General features: G+C 40.7%; 1 protein-coding gene across 1 annotated transcript; it reads right to left on the bottom strand.

Annotated features, from left to right (window-relative positions):
* Positions 1-976: 976 nt before the first annotated feature.
* LOC131669002 (serine/arginine repetitive matrix protein 1-like) lies at positions 977-19,973 on the bottom strand. Its single transcript, XM_058943532.1, has 5 exons — positions 19,817-19,973; positions 18,618-18,773; positions 11,843-11,970; positions 6,173-6,542; positions 977-1,328 (listed from the first exon to the last, which is right to left on the bottom strand). Exons 1-5 carry the CDS (start codon positions 19,931-19,933, stop codon positions 1,248-1,250), a joined length of 852 nt encoding a protein of 283 aa, XP_058799515.1. The 5' UTR covers positions 19,934-19,973; the 3' UTR covers positions 977-1,247.
* Positions 19,974-20,124: the final 151 nt, after the last annotated feature.

Consider the following 20,124-nt stretch of genomic DNA (forward strand, 5'->3'; position numbering starts at 1 on the left):
CCACGACGACGAGCGACGCTCGTGCAACCCGCCAAATAGCCTCTCAAGCGCGCGCACTCACACGTACACACAGCGCGACTGATACTAAAAATACAATCCTCCGCTGTGGACTCGCGTGTGCGTGTACTCGTGAGAGATCTTGGCTACGCTATGTGCTCGTGTGTATTCTAAACCATCCGTTCGGAGATAGATACTACGCGAGGACGCGATAGAGGGAGAGGTTTCGTCGCAGGCTTTTCTTTTGTCCGGAATTTTGGATGCGCAAGGTCACCGCATGCATGCATGCATGCGCGCACGCGCGTCTTCAGAGCTGCTGTTTTTCCGCGTAAACGGCAAGAATCACGGCCAAAATATTTCGTCGTCGTACCTCTGAACTTGAAAAAGCTACATTGGCTCGCTGGAAAGACCGCGGGAAACGGGCAGCCGCGCGCTTCGGGTGAGCGATTTTTTCTCTTTTATTTTTTCAACGCGTATTCATTTGCCCGTTCTATATCGTGAAAATCCACGTGCCTATGTTTCTGAGATGAGACTTTTCACAAGATTGCACAGAAAAGATCTACGCACGAAAAATAATAATAATAATAAGCAAGGAAAACACAAAGCATTCACCGTGAAATACGATAGCGACGTTGGGAGCTTCTGCCAGTACGCGCGCGTCGGTCGGCGAACGCAAAAGCCGACTCGCGTTCGAATTCGCGGCAAACGGCCTACATCATGTCGGGCGCTTGATCAATCGACGCACTTTTCTCGATATCACGCGCGAGTTTTGACATCGCCGTCCCTCCCGGAAAACAAAAATGATGATTCACTTGCGCGCGCTGAGTGAGAGAGAGAGAGAGAGAGGAGCTTTATTTATACAAAACTTGAGACGCGGCGCAATGCTTGCGCGTTATAATGACTTCGCTGTTGGCTTGCACCCGATCGCGAGTAAATCGGCGCCGAGAGGAGGGCGGGGCGCGTGGGCAGCGAGAACGTTTATTATTAAAAATCGTTATTAGGTCGATCGCCGAACTAGTTCGCGAGAAGGCCGCTGACGAAACGGCCGACCGAACACCTTCGCTCGGTTCGACGATCGAACGGCGGCATTGGCGCGCGGCCCCTGCTGTGCTTTCCAAACGCCGACTTCCCTCGCCGGCGAGATGCTTCGACCTTAGCCGAGCTTCCACTCGCATCTCGCCCAGACTGGCGAAGGCTTTCCACGACAGCCAAGAAGCCCTCGACGCTGCCGCGAATCACGGCTCTGCGCGTTACGTAAACGCCGCGAGCTCTTGCCAATATTTACATTGCAAAGGCAAAACTCCAATGCTCGCCGCGTGGGCTCGTGGGCTCCGGTGCCAAATATCCCGCGCAAGCGACTTCCCTCCGAAGGAAAAAAAAACGAGAGAGAGAGAGAATACTCGAGTGAGGCGACTCCGCGCGTTCCATTTCGAAATAATCGCAAGCGCGGAGCTCTCGCGAAGCGCACAGAGGGAGCCTTTTCCCGGTCGTCGGCTGCCTCAGGCGCGCGACGCATGCGCGAGCAACAGCTCGCGTAGGAAAAACGAGGTTACGCAGACGCGGTAGGGAGCACGAGGATATCGGCCGGCGCGCTGCCTCTGCCTCGCTGCAGGTCAAAAGTCGCCTTGCGCCTGATCGCGCGAGCGGCGTGCGCTTGTTTGTTTGGTTAACACACATTGCAGATAACAACACGCATGTCTCGGGGCTGTTAGTGGCCAGCAAAGGAATTTGCGCTGAGGACTGGACATTTGCGACAGTCGGCGCGTGTTTATGATATTCGGACGCGTGTGCTTTATTAATAGTCGGTTCGAGGAGTACACACGACAGCCCGTGAGAAGTAAGCCACCGCCGCGCTGAATATCACGTAATATCAGCGTGGCAACATTTTTTTTTCTTTTGCCCTCCGTTGTGCTCGTATCTCGATTACATAACGTAAAATAAATTAAATCATCCGATCGTTTGTCGCGTGTGCGTGTGAGTGTGTCGAACCTCAGTAGTAGTAGTAGTAGTAGTAGTAGCAGTAGAAGTAGTAGTAGTAGTAGTAATAGCAGCAGCAGTAGCAATAGTAGATTGGTGTCGAGCGATCTGCATCTGCACTTGGCATCGCTGTCTTAGCGGCGGTGGTGGTTTCTCCGTGATAAAGACCATCGTTGGCTTCACTACAACGTCGCCGTCCGACCCGTCCGGCGGCCACGGCGGTGGCCAGCGCTGGTGCTGTTGCTGACTCTGCTGGTGATCCGGCGGCCACCAGCCACCGCGTACCTCGTGGTGCTGTAGCAGACGTTTGCGCTCGCCGAACGACGACATTTCGAATAGCGAGGAAGCGATGATCAACTGCGTGACACGGCGGCGGTGTACGACCACGCCGAGTTTGTACTGCACTCGCTTGCGCGCGCGAGTTTCGGAGAGCGCGCGATCCAAAATAGCAGCAGCAGTAGCAGCAGCAACAGCAGCAGCAGCAGCAGCAGCAGCAGCAGCCGAGCCGCCGAGTTCCACACACCGCCACCGCACCAGATGAGAAGGCCTCCTCTCTGTCTGAGTCTCTGAGTTTATACTGGGTAAAAGCTCTCTATCTCTCTTTCTCTCTCTTTCGATGCGAGATTCTATGTTGCGGCTTCTCATCGGCAGGTTTCCTTTCGGGTTTAATATAAACCACGACGGTGAGCCTCGCCTCCGGATGCGTTTTTATTTTTTTTATTTTTTCACTTATTTATTTATTAATTTTTTTTATTAGAAAACGCGGCACTATATTGAGATAGCCTGTGTTCCGCAATCGCGCGCCTTCGATTGTGCTTATCTCGTCGGTTCAAATCGTAAATCTTGAAAACGCCACGACGCTTTTTATCAGCCGTAACGAGTAGCTTCTGACCTTCTCGCAACCGCATGCGCACGAAACGAGAGAGGAATCGTGAGAGAGCTTTTCCCGCTCGCATGATTCATCCGACTGTGTTTATTCCCGGTGGAGCTTTCATCGGGGAATTTCAAAAGCGAACTTGGTAACGTTGCCATTGATTAGTTTTGCGCACGCATAGGGCGTCGCGTACATCTCGAGCGGAGATCGTAACGCGCATACGCCCAAGATGTATATTGAAAATCCGTTGTCCTCTTCGTAATCCAGGCGGCGATCTTGGCATCCATTCAACTATCTAGTACCGATTTCTGAGAAGTTCTCTGCTACGTCCAACAAGAACCACGCGCAAATCTTTTTCCCCTCCGGTTTCATAAATATGAATGACCTCCTTGTCACGCACATCAAGATCGAAAACTCGTTTTAATCGAGAGGACAGAACTCATTTGTCAATTCAACGTCGAAAACTCTCGCGAGCGAAGCCACCTAATTAAGACATTGGTGTGTAGCGAGGTAGGAATCGCCCTCGCATTGTTCTCGTACGTGGGTAAAAGTCGGGCGAAAGAAAGAGAGAGAGAAAGAGAAAAATCGCGCGATGACGAAACGACTAACTATGATTATCTAATGTATGGTTCGCTTGAAAGGACATTTTTCACTTCAGGTGGCCGTATATTCGGGTTTTTCATGCAGAGGACACTCAATCGGTAAATGGATCCCATACCCGCGAGCAGTTCCTGAATAGTGTAATAGCACTATTACAGTCGAGGAGGCAGGAAAAGGGATTCATTCATTCATGGAGCGTAAGTTAACTAAATAAATGGTAGTTTTACTTCGACGCGTCAAGTGTCAAAGTGTTGACGGCAGCGCAGATCTGTACCGGTAGATATTATTCTTCAGTGTTCTTTGTATACGTTGCCGTATTTTGTACAGATTTATATTATACTTACAAAATAAATTCAGCCGATAATCGTGATTATGGGGTAATTAGTGATGAAAGTGATAGTGGAACTGAAGAAAATAACATTTTAGATGTAAAATTTGAAAAACAAAAATGTTACGTATTATACTCAATATATTACTATCTGTGAATAGTTGTGCCGTATATGATTCATTTACCGACCGACTGTTCTCTGCATGCAAAACTCTCATACGGCCTTGTTAGAAGCAAAAAATTTATTAAGCATCAGCAGCGAAATGAGTGCCACTTTACCGCAGGGGGAAATGTTTTCATTATACTATCTTGCACTGAAAACATATCCTCGTCCGGTGTCATGGCACTCGTTATGCTACTGACCCATAGATAACTAATACTCTGCATGTACGCCTTTTTCCGTTTTTCAATGCGGAACCTTCGCTACGCTTTACATCGCTCGTTCGATCGGCTTTCATCCGTGCGCGTGCGCCTCTGTTCGATCGACTGAGTTCATGCATTACACGCGGGACCATTTAACGCCGACTTTATTCTTTTGCTCTTGTTCGTTACAACTGCACGGGTAAATCAAGTGATGCCGAAAAGAAAAACGCGCGCGCGCAGGTCGTTGCGAAAAAACGCACGAGTTTCAGGATGTCGAACCCGCGTAGAAATGGGCGCAGAGTCAAGGCTTCCAAGCGCGCAGAACGACAAATGAGATTATCAACGTCGTTTTATTATTTATTTTTTTTCTTCGGAAAACGAGGATGAAATTGCTCACTACGTGGTTTTTCTTTCCATCGGGTAATCGATTTGCCTTGTATTATGAAGATTTTTTAGGGCGAGTAATTTGAGGATATAATCGAATTTATTTAGGAGATAATTGCGAACGTTTTACGGTAATTCGATATTTGACTATTTTTGTTAGTTATGAATTGTATAGCTTTGATAGTAGTGCTAACGAGCCTCGATTGTGTTAAATTAATTGCACAAAAAAAACCGTACTATTGACTTGATATTTTTGAAAGAATAATGTTGTGGATTCGCGTACCATTTAGAAAAATAGATGAATAGAAATTAAAGACATGTCGGATACCACTGCATTTTTTAATAATAAATTTAAAGTTATTAATAAACTGTCAACTATTGCAAAATGATGGATTGACGATTGTCATCACAACCGTTGTTATCGAATAGTGTTAATATAAGAGCACATTAACAATGCATCCACTTATTACAATTTCTGTTTGCACAAATAGGTAAATACCGCATTGTTCATCTAACATGTCTTTAACTCACATGTCACTTGAAAGTACAACATAATAATTTCGAAGGAAATGAAAAAAACTCGCTCGGTCACGCAGTTCGTTTTGCCACGACATACAGCCTTTGACGACAATATAAAACTGCAAGGTTTAATTAACCGCGTCGCGTTCACTCACCTCATGGTAGAAGACGTCGAGTCTGACGAACGCTCGCCACTTCATGTCGAACTGTTGTGAGTCGTCGCGAGAGACTGTTGCCGCGAGTTCGAGTTGTTGCTGCTACTACTACTTCGCGGCTTAAAGAAAGAATGGGAGAGAGAAAGAGAGAGAAAATCGACTTGACGCGCGCGGACTGCGTTGCTGCAGTGAGTCAAGCGCAAGCGGAAGTCCTCGAACAAAGCGCGCGGCAGATCGGGATTTTCGAAAAAGGAAAGTTGCTCCGCTGCAGCCAGCGCGCGCACACAAAAGGGCCCACATGTCAACAAAGACGCGCCAGGGGCAAGTTTTGCGAATTCTTCGAGGATGATGATTTTTCCGAGGGTGCATGTGTGAAAAGTTGCAAACGGTTTTGTCAGAAGTGCGATTTCGACGACTTTTTATCAACGGTGCTCTTGCGTAAGCGTTGTCTTGGAGTCGAACTGACTCACATTTTTTTCTCCCGATCGAATTTGGTATTTAACAGTCGCGTGCTGAACTCACGCGTTGATCTGTTTATGTAAAGGAAAAAAGTGCAGTTAATTTCATTCACGACGATGGTGTGAATGACGACGAACCGAACGGTTTTGGTTGTAAGATTACGACGTCTTTCTTTGTTTTCTCACGATCTCAGACCTCTTGTTTCTCGGTGATTAGTGTCTTATTTTTTCACTTGCTTTCTGTCATTTCTTTTGTCGTAGTTTATATTACAATTGTTTGAAATTCTTGTACTCGAGAGCAAAACTATTCTTTAGTTTTGAAAAAGAATGAGCAAAGAACGCAAACGTCAAAGTCATCGAAACACACATTTCAAAGCCGTTCATCGAGTGCAAAGTGTATTTATGAAACAGCATACAGTAAGAAGAAGAAAAAGAAGGAAAAGGGTAAGAAAAAAAAAGAGGAGGACCACAAGGTCCGTCGGAACGTCGGCCAATTTCGTCGCATGTGAAAACTCACCTGACTCTTAGAGTGTGAACGATGTCGGTGTCGCTCGTGATTGGATGGCGGTGGCGTGGCGGTCGAGCGATGGCGGTGTGCCTTGTTGCGCTTCGAAGATGACGACGACGTTGTCGATGACGCTGTCTTGTCGGTTGCCGTTGACATCGGTGGATGAGTCGAATGGTTCGCCGCGAGTGCCGCTGAGGTTGCCGCCGTGGCGGCTTCCTGACGATCGCGCTCCCTTTCGCGTTCGCGTACCACCGCATGGAACGACGTGGTGTTATGATGCTGGCGTGACGAAGACGGCGACCTACGGTGCGAGCGCTTGTAACGGCGCTCCTGAGACGTGCCCCGCTCGTGCTGACGGGAACGTAAGACCCTCTCGCCACTGTTGAGAGAAAAAGAGCCATTCGTTTCAAATTAGTTGTCTTCTCGGATGATCGTGCATGAATTATCGTTCGCTCGACATTTTTCTCAAATACCGTTCGACGACACGGATAAAAATTTACGGTTCGCAATCCTCGCAATGTGAGTTTTGCTGCTGCATTTATCTCATCTGACTGCACGCGTGGGAGCTTTCGAATTAATACACGCACAATTTTATATACCATTTTCATTGGGAATGCACATTCGATTTTTATTGCACTGGGCGTTTCGGTAGCAGTTTCATTGTTCTGTAATTGTGTCACTGAGACGACCATTCGAGAACAGTGTTCAGCGGAACTCACTGCTGTTCCATGCAAACTTTCGAACATTAACAAAAAATGTAACGTTGATTTCGGGGTCAGAGCAGTCGACGTTCTACAGCAGTTATCGATCCTGAGCTAATGATATCCACGCTCCAGTCGGCTGCTGGCGTACAATGAACTTTAACTGTATTTCAGATTGAGAATTAATGAAACGTTGAAATTTGCGACAAAACTTTTCCTAGCACAACAAAGAAAAAAAAAGCGAAGAATATCAGAGGGAGCGAGAACGACAAAAATAAAAATCGAGTGTAACAAGCTCAACAGCGGAAAACAATGCGTCCAATTCACAAAGCGAGAGAGGCAGATGCTAACGACCTCCCGCATTGAGGCTTTATTTGCTGTATGCGTGTGTGTCTGTGTTTGAAGAGATTCCAGTGTCGATTGATCGTCGCGTGGCAATATACGCCGCATTGCGACATAACGTGAAAAAAACTGTACGTGCAGCTGATCTCCTAATGAGTTTTGCATGTGCCGACGTTCCTATTTTCGATGAATGGAAAGCTGACTTCTTGGATTCTTTCGCCGATAGATGGAAAAACTGTTGGCGCACATAGTCCCCTTGACCTTCTCGAAAGAGAGACAGGATAACTCGGACGTTTTCAGTTGTCCATTTGAAAAGTTGCACGCGAGTTGGAGCTTCCGGATGTGTTTTACATCAAGCTGACTCGCGCGACAAAGAGCAGAAGAAGAAAAAACAAACAAGCGGATTTCCAAGTCGGTCCAGATTTCAGGAGGTGAATCAGCGGGAAATGACGCGCTCCAGCTCAATTTTTCCCGAATCGGCAGATTAGATTTTCTTCGAGCGTAACACAATGAATTTCGATCAGCGGCGCACTTCATAACACATTGGACTTTCGACAAGAGCAGTTTCACAATTGCACCTACCCGAAGCAAGCAGGCGCGAGTCGCGAGAACAGGTCGCCGAGCAACTTAGCGCTGTCCGTTCGGGCGCGAAACAACAAGCAGTTGTCAACGTACCATAATTGCGACGGAGCTTGCGAAGAGAAGCGCCGACGCGCAGGTGCTATATACGCGCGAATTGGCCGTATAGTCGTTCGGTGGCGCGCGCACCACGCGCACGAACGGAGCGAGGCGGCCGCAGCCATCCGGCAAAGAAATAAACCGCGCGAAGCCGCATAATTAAAATTCCCCGAAGGCATGACTCACAGCCGGAGTCTGCTCTGAATTCTAACCTTGCACTTGCCTCGCTCCTTTTGCAATCGACAAATTAGGCATCCGCGTGGCGCATCCGTGAGAAGATGCGAAGGTTCAAGGCGAGTCGGTAAACTTTCCGTTCCGTCTGTCGAGAAAGTGAAAAATAACGACAATTTGCGGCCACAGCGGAGCGAAAGGAAAAAAAAGGACCGATTCTGGCAGAGCAGTCGTTGGACCGGGTCCAGAAGGCCTTGGAACGGAGGGAGCGAGAGAAAATCTAACGAGGGAGAGTGTCTCTAGGCGACACAGCACAAAACCGAATGGAGGTCAAGCCCGCAACGGCAACTTATTGCACCCTTCGCCGGGGCTTCGCCGCGAGCACGCCGTGGCTCCAATGAGCTGCGCTGCCCAGCGTCGCGAGCGTTTCATTTCGAGGCACGCGACTGCCAGCCGAACGGTGAATCGTTCAGCTATAAATCGAGAGCTCGTCGATTTTCAACGTATTCCAACTAAGAGAAAAGAGAAAGACGTGCTTTTTGCTGCGAAACGAGCTTGACGACTTTGTTTGACGACTAATACAAATTGAAAGCCGATTGACCTGCCGCTGGCTGACAATCGAAAGCCATTAAAAAACATTTCTCCGAATTGAAAGCTACAGCAATGATAAAAGAAATAACGAAACGTGCCATTGTTAATTAAGGGTTGCGGAGTGGGCAACAAAGGAATTCCTAGCATTATAACGAATCAGCCGTCGCGTGCGCGTGAATTGACTGTCAACGAGCAGCAGTACAAGCGCTGAATTGCAGCTGGTTAGCGTCTTTCGGAAAAGAAAAAAAAAGCAACGAGTAAGCGCGAGACAAGAGAAGCTCTTTCGCGAATGGGGAACTTCCGGCAGAAGGTGCACAAAGAGGGAGGGAAAAAAATTCCGTTGGACGAGCGTGGCGCGCGACCTCGCGACTCTCCTCCAAAGGACGAACTTGTGCTCTTCTTCTCTTTCAATATGCATGTGCGCAAAGCCATGGATGCGCAGTGAACGACTTGGAGAGATTCCAGCTGTCGCGCGGATACAATTGAACTTTTCGGGAGGAGGGTCCTCCCGACCGCTTCGCACTTTCCCACGCTCCTCCTAATGCACCTCGTGATTTATCGGGAATGAAAAGACAGCTACGTTGTTTTTGCGAATGCCTTAGGCGCGCGCGACTCAATTACGCATTGAAATATAGTCGTCTGATAAACGAAATGGCTCTTACGCATTAGACGCGTGGAAATGGTTTTCATGCGCACGATCGCGTTGCCGTATTTGTGCATCGCTCTCGCGCGGCTAAGGTGTTAGCGAACACAACACACTCTGCCTGCGTCGCGGCCATCTAAGCTCGAGCATATTTTCGTGGCACCCTGAACGATCATGAATATGTAGTAGTACCTCTGCAGTAGAAAGACAGCCAGAGCAGGCATGATAGCACTCTTAAACTCGCCGCTGAGTGAAATCGCCGCCGCACCACTGCTGCCTACTCGGCGTACTACTCGCTGCACATTCGCTGTTCCAACACAGACGGCGCATCATCCAGACGAATCTTCTCTACTTCTGGCGCGCTATCCGCACTAACTCTGCACTCTGCGAGTGCGTGGGAGAATTTCGGGTTTGCGTACTCGACAAAGTTGCGACTGGAAAAGGAGCTGCTTGAAACGCGCCGCACCAAAATGGTAAACGCTTGTCTTCTGGAACTCCCGCGCTTCGCTTTTAAAAATAAACAGCGCGCGCGATGCAACGAATGGATAATTATGCTGTAGGCCGTGAACGCTCGCGCTAGCTTTTTCCAGTGTTTTTATTCAAAACAAGCCTCTCCGAGCTTGAATTCCAGGCGAATTCAATTCCTCGCGGTAGCACACGCGTCTATGCGAAAACCACAGAATCGCGCAACTCGATGTTCGGTCCGTGTTATTTGTAGAGAAATAAACGTACTCGAGAGCGTATGACTGGGAAAAATAAAATTTTAAACAAGACCGTAGAATCTTAGTTACTACCTTGGCGCACGTAACATAAAGAATTTGCAAACGTCGTCCGGCAAGGCTCTGCTCTACGATTGCATGAAACGAAAATTCAAAATTCTCCCGGAGTTAGAGAAATAAAACAAATGTCCAAACCTTTTCTTTGCCTTTTGTACACACTAACTCTTGTACGTGAAAAAAAAAGGTGGTTGCTCTTACGAGCAGCACGCCGGGCGAGCGACTGTGTGGTAACCACCACAGCTCGAGGATATTGAATGATGTGTACGCGCTACAACGTCGTCGCGGCGCGCGCGGTGGGAGACGACGCTCGATCGGCGAAAAGAGGAGGGATAGCAAGCTCTAATGAAAAAAAAAAGAGGGAGTAGGACGACGCGTGCCAAAATAAGACATTCTTTTGTCGAGTGTACTGCTGATTTGCAACGTTCGTGGTTTTTCAGTGATACGCCTCCGTATATACTTGCATGCGTGAGTGTCTGTTTATTAACATTTGAATAAGTTGGATAGCGACGTCTTTGCTTTCGAGTATAAGTTAGTTGAGAGGATGTAAACAATATTGAATTGACGACCGATCATAAAGGAACCATGAATAATAGCACATTTCATGGCTGAGCAAATATACCTTTCTGCGTCATGCATATTTTGCCAAGATCATCTGAGTAGACATGCAATTTGGCCATTTTACTATCCGTAAGAAAAGTTATTAAAACTTATCAAATTAAATTTGTCCCTCTCCTTGCAACGATGGATCTCATCAATACATGCAAACTACTGATCAATTGATGTACACACACTCTCGCCATTTTAAACATTAAAAAAGAAAGAAAAATGTTTACCCCTTTTAGCATACAATACACACGCCCATTATGAATAATCATGTGCGTGTAAAAAAAGGCAAACTCATTTTCGTAATAACACTGCCCAACAGGGTAATGCGCACTACACATAGGCGTGTGTATATAAAGAAAGTCAATCCTCCGCAGTCACGGCAAAATTGTAGTAAGAGACTAGCCTGTCGCTTCCTACATAGGCGAATCTTATCTGAAACTTTATAGATTGTAGCCCTCATGAATTATTACTAGCTACTAGCAATTATCTCGGAAACTTCTGACTTTTTTTGTGAGCTTACGTCACCAAAGTTTACGTAAATATTTTTTACATTAAATTACGTGCTTATATCAAAATATTGTCATATTGTGTTGCTAATAGATTATTGTAGAACTAGCCTCTTAATTGCTATTTTCTTCTAGATCGTAACATTCGAAAGGAAAAGATTAACGGCCATTCTTATGACTTAATTTTTTCGATTGATGTTTAGGATGCTTTTTTCTGAATTAATTTTTTATTTGTTGGATTTGCTTATACGAAATAACAGTTCAGATGAGATAAATTCAGTGACACATAAAAACAATAATCAACATTTATAAATATAAATAGTTTCTTATTAAATATAAATATCGAAGTAGAAATCTGAATCACACTACTGCAATATAGAAAAATAAATTGATAGCACATTATTCATTGTTCAAATGCTAGGTTTTGTGTAGTTTTTAATAATAAAATGCATTTCCTAATTTGATTCAATTTATAGTTTTTTATCTATGACAGCTTAAAGTCCTCTATGATTTTAAGTTACATAACAATTTATTTGAAATGACATAATTAATTTACATTTTCTTAGATCAATATCTACTTATCTTACAGTAGGTAATACAGATTCCTATTTGCCGAGAGCACATGTTTTTGAATCACCATTTCATGAAAATTGTAAATTTACCTGTATGTTCCTTTGCTCTGTGGACTGTCGTAATCAACTCGTCTCCGCTTGTGGTCATATTGTGGAGAAGCTGGTGTATGTGACCGCGAATGGCTTCGCGAGCGGTGACGTCTTCTGCTTCGTGGCATCTATATAAAATAAATCAATTAGAGACAATTTTTTAAATAAAATTAGAACTTACTATAAACGAACTGTAAAATTTGTAAATTAAAGGAATGCTAATTATTATAAAGCACTCATCTGTTATTTAAGATCAATTATACATGCAAACATTTCTTAAAAATAAATTATAATAGCAGGCTTTAGAAAAAGTATTCGTGTACTACACATTAGAAACTTATTTATTTGGAAATAAACACTCAATGATAGCTAAGAAAATGAACAGCTGAAAATTGTCGCTGATTGCAATACAAATGACCATAAAATCAAAATAAATATTGCAAAATCAATATAAATATATGATGAGCATGATGATGAGATAAGGGAGTCACTCCTCACTTACGTTAGCAAGTCGGAAGAGACTCACTTGGTCCCAAACAAAATTGAAGAGTGATGATATCCAAGAACGTGAGGATGAAGTGAATGACGATAAAGAAGCTTGCTGTGGTACAACACTGCTTTGTGGTATTGAGGCAGATGAGGAGGACATCTGCTCAAAACACTCTGCAATAGGTGTTGATGATAAATGCAAGGGTGAAAAGAAAAATTGATGAGTGACTATTTAGACTATAAATGACTTCAATTAAGATGCAGGTATGGCAACAAAAATACATAGAGAAACTTTACACCTCAGCTTAATAAACTTTGTTTTGTGATAAAGAATTTAATGTTGAGTTGCTTGTTTATTTATATTATTATTTTGAAGTTTGTCAGTTAAAGCAAAATATAATTTTAAACAATAGTTATTAATTTTTTTTTAATTTTTTTTTAAAGCTTACGTATGTACAAGGTATATCATTTTCTTTAAATGATATATTAATAATATTTATTCCCACTACAAATTTTATATTAAAAATGTGAATATGGCATAACATGCAATGCTTGAGTATCTTTTTAGCCAATGGTTATACACAAAGCATAATATTGAAATCATCACAGCTGTACAATATTCCAACCCATTAAAATTTTTTAAAATAAGTAAATAAGTATCTTAATAATAAAGAATAAGCCCATTATTTGATAGCACTTTCACCAAGTATAGTAATATGAAATCACAAGTCCAAAAAATTTGAATAATCTAAGTACCAAACAAATTAAAAAATTTTTATTTCAAGTTGGAATCATAAGAAAAGACATCTGTGATATAGATGAATAAAGACCTTGAAATGCAAAGATGTGAACGACAGCAAATGTGTCAACTCCAGCCGTAGTAACTATATATAATATGCAAATCACTTAGAGATTGGCAAAATAAGAAACTTTTTATCAGCGAAAACTATAACCGATACATGTTTCTTGTGAAATACACGCTCTCAAACAGAAAATCAACGAAATTCTTGAGTTAAATATGCTCTGATAAACCGTGCAGGTATACTCTGCTCTCGAGACGAACTTTCACGATTCGACCGCCATTTTGGAATATCTGCTCTGTATCTTTGTTTCTATCTCATTGTAACGCTCGTCTGCTAACCGTTTCATGACCATCAAATACTGTACTCAATGATAAGATCTGTATTTACGTTTACGAGTAGTTATAGTTTTATTAATAATCATAACAACTATTCTTAATGACCTCTCGTATATGCAGTGGCTCAACAAAAACTTTATCGCAATTACTAGTCTTACACTTTTATCAAGACATAAAGTTTTTTATATAAGATATAAAACAAATAAAATTATAAAAGCTTCTAATTTAAGTTCAAACACTTACTGTTAATAATTACTATTGTAACGAAATTATTTCAGTTTATTGCAATTTAAAATCAAAGTATCGCGTAAGATACACGTCATTATTGAAAAAAGTGAATATTATATTTACTGTTTAGAGACAATCACAGAAACAAAAAATACTATTATCAATCAGACAAATTAAAACAATATTCCTGCTAATAAGATTAGCAGGATGCTGAAAGGTATCTGAGAATAGCAAAACGAATCTGAAACGAAGATGCGCGCCTTTTTTCCGAAGCAACAACTGCGCACACGGGAAAGATTGACAGTCACAAACCTTCCACCGCGTATCTAATCTACCAGCATGGGAGAAATGCAACTGTACGTAAAGTTGCCGCGTCTTTGCGTATATATCTCAATGCAATAATTCTAAATAAAATCAATTCCAAATGCAAATCTGCTGCGTAAAAACCTAAGGCAACTTAATTAAAAACAAAGACCAAACGTCAAAACTCACTCTTATCGTACATAGCAACATGACACACGAAATGCACGTAACACCGCTGCCGACACCCAGCTGATACGCAACACTTACGGTGATTCGCCTACTGCTTCTGGTCTCGTGTATCCGATTGATTAGCAGCTTTATTTTGATAAACTACCGTGCAATCTTAATTTACAAAGGCTATTTGCTTTTAGTTTTTATTGGTACGAATAAAGCTCGACAGGCACATGCACGCTATCTGTGGACTGCGATGTGTATGTTGCTCTGGATTAATGCGTGTCCCTAAGCTAATAGCTAAACTGATGCTGCGTCGTGACGCGGAACTGTACTGTGTAGTGAGCTCTAGGACTCGCTCTATCTCTCTTTCCCTCAAGCCATCATCACACACAGCTATATATTGCTATCTCACTCTCAGAAAGCGATCGATGGGATTGGCTGGAAACATCGAGAAATACGCGCGGAAGTATACGAGTCTACACGAGTCAAGCCGGATATACACGCAACGATTTATCCTGGCGGGAATTTTGAATTAGACTGCCAGCATCGGTTGAAGTTTACGATTTCAGTTGTTTTTATTGCGAAAGAAAAACTATTACATTTTGTTTTCCTTTTTATATGAATGAAATATTAAATTTTCCAGTGAAAAATTAATAATTTTATATGAATTATTTATGAAATATGTTCATTAATTGCACAACAAGAACTATTTGATTAAAATAATCCATATTACTAATTTATTTTTTAACTCGTTGAGAGCTGTAATGTGGATAGTGATTTTCAATTATAAAATAATTATTTATAATTATGATTAACGTTATAAAAATAAATAATTTACTCTTATTTATTAATATGAGTTATGTATTGTGAAGAAAATAGAAATGAAATAAACTGACTATTTAATAGTTATTATGAATGGGATAAAGGAACTCATAGAGAATCGAAAAACATCGATCCAGAAAAATTATACAAAAACGCGCATGATTAGTAAGAATTCATGAGCATAGCAAAACTCAATAACTTCGCGCAGCTTAGTTTTCGTTAATAAAAGAAATTCAAAGTCTGAATACTCCCGGATCAATTGAAATAGAATTTGCGTAGCGTTTTAATTCTGTATTTTATAGAAGTGAATGTGTTAAATCGTTAGCAAAACTCACGTACATTTCTTCTGTGCAATGAAATTATCATTAAAACTAGTCGTTAAAGAAATCAATATTTCTCATTAAAGCGATGTGTGTATAAATATCAGTAGATAACATAGACTCGAGAAAGCCTGCCATAATTATAATTATCCCACAAAAACGAAGATCTATGTTACCGATTGATTTTTCAGATGTGTATATCGTTACATTGAGAAATATTGTTTATTTGTTTGATTAACTAATGATTATAATAATTTGATTAGATAAAAAAAATTGCACATAATTTTTGCTAATGGTTCAACACATTTACTTATATAAAGACGAATAAAAACGCTATGTTAATTCAGTTTCTACTGATCTGGGAATAATCAACTTTTGGAACTATTTCATTAATGAAAACTGAATTACGTGAAGTTATTAATGAATTTTGCTATCTTTACTAATTAAGTGCAATTTTTCTACAATTTTTCTGAGACGATTTTAGACGATTTCCTGCCGAGTTTCTTCATCTTTATTAATGTTGATAAATTAACATATTACTATAATTTATTTCAAATCAATATCTAACACTCATTTTTACTACGCATGTTATACACAAACACACACATATACCCGCGCACGCGCGCACACATACACACACACACGCACAGTATATACATCATCACATATACAAATTCTGTTTAATTTGTTGGATGACAAAAATGACTAAATGAGAGTATTTTATGAGACAAATGGTAGCAATCATGATAAGGTAACAAATCAAAGATAATACCGTAAACTTTCAAATCGATTGCCTGTACGCTATTCACTTATAGTGTATTGTCTTCAAATTGCTATACGAATAAAAAAATTTAGTGATATTCGAATTCATTGACCAAGCGTTACACAAGCTCAACCAAAACAGCTTATTAATGTAAATCTTAGGTAATAATTCGATCAGCGCGTTAGTTCTATCTGATATTTTTTGAGAACACGTGAACAGTTTTTATCATGCCAACCAAAGCTAATCAAAAATTACATGCCAGCTCAAGCTACAGAATGCGTCATTTATGAAGACTTCTTTAATTACATTGAAAATTTTCGAAAAAGTATCGAATCTATATAAGCGTATATAGGTAGGTGAATAATTTATGAGTAAAAAAATGAAAATTCCTAAGAGAAGCCAACACGAGGCGTATAATCCGATCCTAACGTAAACACTAGTACTGTTTCTGCAATAGACGTTTCTCGGAAACAGAATTATTATTCTACTATACAGATAAGATATCTATAGTATTGCCAAACGGGCTTTTCAATAATGATATTTTAGAATTTTTTTTTACTTGCTAAAGACGAAATATCATGTGACACGTATAAGGAAACCGGCTTTCACTAACCTATAAAACAAGTTCTCACATTTTCCCTCAGAATCTTATTAAATAAATTTTAATTTTAATAATGGTATCACCTGTTCGCAGAGTAGGGGAGCCATTTTCATTTTTTGTTGGTGTTTGTTTATACGTTTTTTGATTATTCGTTTTTTTTAATGGTCCCACTAAAATTTTATTCGCTGATCTTGATTTTCAATAGATGATGTTTACATTATTTTTTTTCATAAGATTGCGAAGGTTAAAAATAACATTGGACGATCGCAGATCAAAATTTTTAGAAATCACCCGTATAGAAGTTATCATATTACGGTATCTTCGATAAACATTTTTTCTATTAGAGCTACTATTCCCATGTTTCCAAAAAGAAATCAGAACATGCACTTTACCTTCTAAACACTAGATAAAGGACTTTTTCATTCACCCTTTATTTCGCGAAAAGGATGGGAAAATACATTTCTTTTTCTCTGGTGCCCCCCCCCCCCCTTATACGCATGAATTAAGGTTTAAAAAAATAGAGGAAGTGCAGCCAAGAGTAATAAGAGTATAAGAAAGTTATAGAACAAATACCTCACGGCTAAGCCACCAACGGCTGAGAAAAGTCTTACAGATAATACTGAAATAGCCCCAGAGCATCATGTCAATGATGATCAGAGGCACAGAGGAACCGGTGTCGACGGCCCCATTCACTCTAAAGTGGACTACTGACACGACACAAACACGACGTGTACCCACCAGCTTCTCGTTTCTTACTACTACTATAGACAGTAAACTCTGACACTATTGGGTCTCTCTCTCTCTCGTTCTCTGCGCGCGCATGCACAACACGAAAATGTGACGAGCAAAACGTAAACACACATGGGAAATATTTAAGATTAAACGCGAGAAGAGGATTCTGCAGATATCGTGTGTATGTATAAAAGATATTAGTAGGAAAAACGCAAGAAGCATTAATTAAGAAATACCAGGAAGCTTTGTGTGAAGTATGACACGTGTAAAGAAGTTCATTGGCTTGTGTTGTAATCTATGATGAATAATCTAGCTATGCTAATACTTGAGTGTTTCGGTTTATTTTTGACATTTTCCCTCCTGCTTATTTATATAGATATAATGTATACTACGGCTTATTTATATACATGGTTTGTGTTTATTTTAAAGACTAATTTTTTTACCAAATAATATACACATGTACATTTTTAGTTCGAGATTTTTGCAAGTTTTATTTAGGATTAAGTAAATGAATTCATCAATATAATTAACTAATTACAGTAATGCATTTTACTATAGAGGCGAAAAAATTTATCAATTTGACGTGTTCCATTCTAATTTTGGTGACAGACATATTTATTTAGAAAGTAAAATATATAATTTTACTGAAGCAAACTACGGTATTACAATATAAGTATTAAATAAATAATTATGAAAGTTAAAGTAGATTAAATTTTTATAAAATTTATCACTAAGATGGTTTCAGGAAAAAATTAGTATTAAAAATATAGTTAATATGCTAAAAATACAAATAAGTTTTCGATCGATCGAATAGAATAAATCAAATAGACTATTGATTATACATAGTAGGCCAATTAATACATAAATATAAAAATACTAAAATGTAATTGAACTTTTATTTACATCAGCAATACAAATTTTGATGAGGCACAATTAAGCTATGAAAAAGTTTTAATTCTACGATATTCTAGGTTTTTTTCAATTTAGGTTAATAAATACAGTTTAATGTAACGATCTAGGTGAAATGGTACTACTAAGTAAATTATTGGGAGATAAAAAATCATAAAAATATATAAACGTAAGTTCTTTTTCACAATAATGTTGATATGAAGTTACTCCAAATGAGAGAACAAAAAACTAACATAAAAGTAGTAAAATCTTTATTAACAGTTATGGTTAATCGAGTGATAGACGATAATACATACTTGTACGGCTAGCAAATATCCGGTTGATGAATAAATGTGCGATCTCTTATCGAGTCTCTTAAAATTACTTTCCACGGGAATTATTTTTGGTGACAATGGCTTTGATGGTGAAAACACGTTATCTAGTGATGTCATCCACAGCTTTTTGCATGCCAACTGAAATGGAATCGACGTTTTTTACTCTAACTGGACGGATTCTTGTGATTTTGATTATAATCGATCGTTCATCAGTTAAATTTTGTCGTCTATCAAACTTCATTTCTAATTTAAATATTATAAAATAAATTTATTGTGAAGTCAGTTTATAAATATCCTGAAATATTAAAAATACGTATAAATAATATTTTTAATCCATCAATAAATTTTATTTCCCAAATATCAAACTAAAATCAAAATATATTCAATTAAATTAAGAATTTAATTGCATTTTACTTCTCAACTAGAATGTAGCATTGGTGAAGGCATGTAATTTGTCAGCGACAATGATTACTGCAATTTGAATGAGCCTATCATAACGAGAAAGCTTTATCAAAATCAATACTAAATACACACTTCATTCATGCATAGAGATTGAAAAATAATAAAAGATCGGATATACATTCCGAAATTGTAATTGAACTATTAGCTACTTGTAATTGATTGTATAGTTCTGCAAGCAAAAAATGCTGGCAGTTTTGAATTTTCGAGTGACAGCGTTCATATCATACGAAAGCAATTTCTGCAGTATCGATACGACCTACATATACGTACGATCGATCGACAGTTTCACCAAGTAGAAAGAAAAATTCACCAATTTTATATTAATTATGGTGCGCAAAGGAACTGCCAGAATTCTCTTTCTGAAATCTACAAACGCATTGAGTAAAAGGCAAGCAATTGAAGTGGATCGATAAATCCCGAAAGGAAAGTGTGTTACCAAAATCCACGCGTCCCTGACTTAGAAATCCTATCGGCTCTCCTTTTGGGCGCGCGCGCAGCTGCGCGCGCGGAAGTATAGAGGGAGTGCGACCGTCATCATCGCGTGGTCAATATATCGGCAACACACGAAGCGCGTGTGTGAAGGCCGAGGAGCGCGCGCGCCGCCACATATAAACAACAGCAATTCAAGAAAAGAGCGGAGAGGAAACAGACCAAAAAACGTCAACAGCAAAACCCGGTCTTCCGATGAAAACAGATTTTATGACTCGTTCGTGTTTTACCTTGCATCTCTCGAGTCTTTCGAGAATGTAATGACATGCGGCTGGCGTCGAGTGCAATTGTCGCCGGGATCGAAGGAAAACAAGGTGAAGCTGACGCTGGGTGACTACCCAGCTCATGCTCGCTCGAGCACTGCAGCGGACTGCAACAACGACCACTCACACCCTTTTCCTCCTCCTCCTCCTCCTCCTCCTCCTGCCGCTGATGTTGACGGTAGCAAGAGTCGGCGCGCGCACGCGTGCGAGAGGAGTGCGTGGGCGCCGCCACCGCGAACTTTACTGAAACGTCGCAGTTCGACTTTTCGGAAAGG

Source organism: Phymastichus coffea, unplaced genomic scaffold (assembly GCF_024137745.1).
Source record: "Phymastichus coffea isolate CEN01 unplaced genomic scaffold, Cenicafe_Pcof_1.1 PCOF00085, whole genome shotgun sequence".
NCBI lineage: Eukaryota > Metazoa > Arthropoda > Insecta > Hymenoptera > Eulophidae > Phymastichus > Phymastichus coffea.